We start from the raw sequence: 5,108 nt of genomic DNA, 5'->3' as shown, positions 1-5,108 counted from the left end.
TTGTCATAACCTTTAATTAACCTTTGCTTTACGGCATGAGGTAAGGCTTAGGATAATTAGGGTGTTACATTTAGTGGTATCAGAGCGGTTCGTCCTCGTGACACTGAGGGATGGATCGATTGTGCTTCATTGCGTACTATGTGTCTTTTTCTTTCATGCTATTTAGGTCATCTGTTTGATATTACATAGCATGCTTGTTTGTGAGTGCCTTTTTGGAATAATTGAAGTACTGGACTTTTGATATTTAGACTAATCACCTTGATATTGATTGTTTGGTGTAGACAGGAACCCTAATAACTACTTGCGGACGAGGTCGTACTCGTACACGGGGAGAAATTGAGAATGACCAACTGGCCGACAACCATGCCGAGTTTATGGCAGCGATGGCCAACCTGGCTAATACTATAGAAGTGAATGCTGCTGCGACTTTGCAAGCTGTACAGAGGTTGGGTCAACCAGTGGGAAATAAAAACGAAAAAAGGAATGGAAATGGGAATGGAGAAGGAGACAGTAATAACTTGGGAGGTGCTCCGATGACTTTGGCAATGTTTCTAAAAGTTCATCCACCGACTTTCAGAGGTTCGACCAATCCAACTGAAGCAGACAATTGGTTCCGAGCTATGGAGCACGCACTACAGGCTCAATATTTTCTGGCTAACCAATACGTGGAGTTTGCGGCCTATCAACTGTTAGGAGAAACACAACATTGGTGGCAAGGAGAGTGCTAGTTGCTGCGACTTCCAAATGCTGAGATTTCCTGGGATGTATTTTAGATGGTGTTCTACAAGAAGTATTTTTTCGGAATCAGTAAGAGAAGCTAGAGAGTTGGAGCTTATGCAGCTGAAGCAAGGCTCATTGTCAGTAGCAGAGTACACAAGCAAATTTGAAGAACTCTGTAGGTTCTCAAGGGTATGTCAGGGAGCCTCTAAGTCCTATGAGAGTTGAAAATGTATCAAATACCAAGGAGGTCTCAAGGACGACATCATGACTGCTGTAGCTCCCTTGGAGATAAGGATGTTCTCAAAACTAGTGAACAAAGTGCGAGTTGTGGAGGATTGTGCCAAGAAGGTAGCTGAGGCGAGAGGAACCCGTGGTGATACTGACAACCGAACTCATGGCGATTATCTTGGACCAAGGGGACAGAACTTTAAGAAAGATTGACACACTCCTCAGCATCTTCAAGGTCAAGGAAACTTCAAAAGGGACAACATACTCAGTTCCACCAAATGAGAAAAAGTCGTCAGTGCTATACTTGTGGGCGTCCTGGACATATATCCATGCATTGCCGCCGTGGGAGGAACCGAGATGTGGGTAGGAGTCAGCAACCAGGCCGAATATTCACTATGGATGCAAAGGAGGTTACAGAGTCAGATCCGCTAATGAGAGGTAAGCATATAAAGTTGTTATGATATATTATTAGGACCTAGTTGGCTTAGTTTTATCTTACGGAAGGTTGTCATAAGTTTGGTAGAACTTAGAGATTCGTTAGAGGGACCAATGGAAAAGGAGGCTTTTGATGGATGTGGCTGAGTAATCCAGATTCTTAATGACAATAATCAGAGTGACGCAGCGGAAGGCAAGAGGGAACATCGACACGGTAGGATGACGGTGGATGAGATGCTGTGACGACTTGTTTAGGTTGACAACGTTGGTAGTAGAACGCTTCGTGGAGAATATATCACGCGATTTGAATTTTGGGGACAAAATTCCTAATTAGGAGGGGAGAATGTAGGAACCGGCTTTTTCACGTAAAACCTCTTTAATATCTTATTTTTGCTGTAAATAATGCAAATAATTCCTGTTTATTTTGTTCTTCATACTTTCAAAAACTAATTGAATGAAGAATTTTCTGCTAGATCTTTATTTCAAGGTGAACTTGAGTTGCCATTTCTAGCACTTCTCTTGGTCATCCTTTCCTCTTATGAGGTCATGAGATTTAGGTAAGTAAATCCATCCTTTTGGGTTTTGAGTTCATCAAGCCATTGCATTTTCTTCATAAAACGATTCAATGTTATTGTCTTTGTCAGGGACACAAAAGAAGGTGCTATCATTTCATTATTGATTGCAGTGTATTTGGCTTACCAGCATTTCTCAAGAACAAGTTTACAGAAATCACTTGAACAAGGTTCAATTATTGCTACCATAGCTGTTGTTTGTATTGCTATTGCATCTTTATTGTTTCTGATCTGAGTTGCTTTAGAATGATCTAGACTCATAATATATTATATATAATAATGCCTGACAATGGTGATCATTGTGTAATATATCATATTTGGATTCTGTATTTTTTTCATTAATTATTGCTGATTCAAATAAAGAAGTTAGCTTTGTTTTGTGATAGAAATTGGCATTCAGAGAATGATTTTATATATAGAATTATGTCAAATATTGAAGAATTGTGTTATAAAAGATTTAGTTTTTAAATTTTAATATTAAAAAATAAATTTCTAATTTGAGAATATGTAAATGATATGAGATTAATGAATGATTTGAAATTAAAAATAAATAAATAATTATAATGTTTGTGTAGGTTTGAAAACCGCACAAAATAGTTAATTTTTGTTAAATTAAAAAATCAATTTGTAGAGGTTTTAAACTACTACAAAAGTGATTTAAAATCACCACAAAAGTCTAATATAAAACTCCTACTAAACACACACGAAATCTCCCATCGAATAGATTGTGAAACTTTTTAAAAATTTTCATAAAAGAACTCGTGGCATCTCAAATTTTGGAATTTTAGAAACCCCTACAAATTATTTAGTGGGGTTATAAACCTCTACAAATAAAAAAAAACTGTCACAAATAAATAAAGATCTTATAATGACTAATAATGCATCAAACTTAAATTCATAAAAAAATAAATTACTTTTATAATTAATTCTCTCTTATATTTAATTTATCATTAAATAAAATATAATAACACTAATTCTTATATATCACTATTTATGTATTATCTTATTTAATTTCATTCTCATACCCAGACGGCCAGACGCACCCTATATACTATATGTTCATCCGCGCTAACTATAAGTAGTCTAAAACTAACCCCACATCCGCTTCACGCAAAAATAAAAATAAAATAAAATAAAATAAAAATATGGTTTAATTTTCATTTTTCGTTTAAAAACTAATATATATATATATATATATATACCACTAAGTCTATGACAAAACATCATAAGCATATTTAGATTTTGTGACACATAGATATGGCAAGTGTGAAAGTCATTTCAACAAGTACAATCCATGCAGCAAACAAAGCTTCAACGGTGGAGGAGGAGATTCAGTTAACTCCATGGGATCTCCAACTCCTCCTAGTTGATCCCATTCAAAAGGGCCTCCTCTACCGTAACGACCCGGTCACTCCACCGATCATAATCCAACACCTCAAACATTCCCTTTCATCCACCCTTTCTTTCTTCCCACCGCTTGCGGGCCGCCTTTCCGTTACGGAACATGACGACAACACTTCCTCCGTTTCCGTTATTTGCAACAACTCCGGAGCATTGTTTGTCCATGCAGTTGCGGATGACTACTCCGTTAACGATATCGTTAGTTCCGTTTACACTCCACGCTTTGTGCACTCTTTGTTCCCGCTCAACAGGGTTAGAAACCACGAAGGAACAACCAAGCCGTTGTTGGCGGTTCAAGTCACGGAGCTCAACGACGGTTACTTCATCGGGTGCACCATGAACCACGTTGTTGGAGACGGAACTTCCTTTTGGCATTTCATGAACTCTTGGGCTGAGATCTCACGTGGTTCGGAAAAATTGTCCAAGCCTCCCGTGCTTGAACGCTGGTTCCTTGACAGCGGCCATGGCTGCTCCGCGTCTGCCATACGGGTTCCTTTGACGAAGGAGAAGATGATCCAAAGTGGTTACTACGGTTTCGTCTCAGAACTGCAACGCGAGAGAGTTTTCCATTTCAGTAAAGACAAGATCGCTGAACTCAAGACAAAAGCCAAGGCAGAACTTGAAGGCGAAAGCAAAAACAAAATATCTTCGCTGCAAGCGCTTTTGACTCACCTGTGGAGATCCGTGGTTCGGAACCAGGGTCTTGAGCCCGAAGAAGAGGTGAATTACAGGTTGCTGATAGGTGGTAGGGGGAGAATGAAGAGTCCGGCATTGGCGGAAAACTATTTTGGGAATGCGGTGCAGGACGGAACAGTGAGCATGAAGGTTAAAGAGCTTCTAGAAGGAGGGCTTGGAAAGGGTGCGTTGGAGATGAGAAAGATAGTTGATTTGCACACGGAGGAGAAGATGAAGAGTTATTATAGGGGTTGGGTGAAGAACCCTAGGCTTCTGACGGAGGGAGGCATGGCTGGCAATGCTTTAGTGACAAGCAGTTCGCCAAGGTTTGATGTTTATGGGAATGATTTCGGGTGGGGGAAACCGGTGGCGGTGAGAAGCGGAGCCGGGAACAAGAGCCATGGTAAGATAACGGTTTTTGCTGGGGCGGAAGATGGTGTTGACATTGAGGTTTGTCTTTCCTATGAGATATTGGAAGCTATGGGTAATGACTGTGAATTCATGGATGCCGCCTCGCTCCGCCGCCTAATAACAAATTGAACTTTTTCTATCAATTAATTAAAGTCATTATCTTATGTTTAAGTGTTTAAGTGTTTAACTCGTCAATCATCCACACCCTCGTCATTGATGAATAAAGTGCAACATGGATCTAAGTTAGCTAAGTGGATCGAACATCATATTACATCCAATCATGAATAAAACGAGTGATCAATGATAATTTCTGTTCTGCCGTACGTATAAATTAGTTGCATTAAATTGAGTTCACTTTTATATGTCTTATAAACAAGTATCGGTGATTTAAATTTAGTTTTGCGTGTGACAAATCTTTTAATGGAGTTTTAATTCATGATTAATTAATTTTTAATTGATTGTGTAAGAGATATTACGAAAAATTAAAATAATATAACAAATAGTGATATATATTTGTAAATAAATTAAAAAACTAATATTTTTTGTCCCTTTTTATTAATATTTAATTAATTTTTAATTAAAAAAATTTAAAATTAATAATTTTAATTTATATTAATTTACATTTTTAATAAATAATTTAATATTTTTAATTCAATTTTCCAACAT

At 37.7% G+C, this 5,108-nt stretch overlaps 1 protein-coding gene across 1 annotated transcript; it reads left to right on the top strand.

The window, feature by feature from the left end:
- The first annotated feature begins 3,001 nt into the window (after window positions 1–3,001).
- On the top strand, window positions 3,002–4,758 carry LOC112748572 (uncharacterized acetyltransferase At3g50280). Its single transcript, XM_025796800.3, has one exon. It carries the CDS (start codon window positions 3,213–3,215, stop codon window positions 4,569–4,571), a length of 1,359 nt encoding a protein of 452 aa, XP_025652585.1. The 5' UTR covers window positions 3,002–3,212; the 3' UTR covers window positions 4,572–4,758.
- Window positions 4,759–5,108: the final 350 nt, after the last annotated feature.

Source organism: Arachis hypogaea, chromosome 15 (assembly GCF_003086295.3).
Source record: "Arachis hypogaea cultivar Tifrunner chromosome 15, arahy.Tifrunner.gnm2.J5K5, whole genome shotgun sequence".
Lineage (NCBI taxonomy): Eukaryota > Viridiplantae > Streptophyta > Magnoliopsida > Fabales > Fabaceae > Arachis > Arachis hypogaea.
The sequence above is the reverse complement of the archived record's forward strand: the minus strand, read 5'-3'. Positions and strand labels throughout refer to the sequence as shown.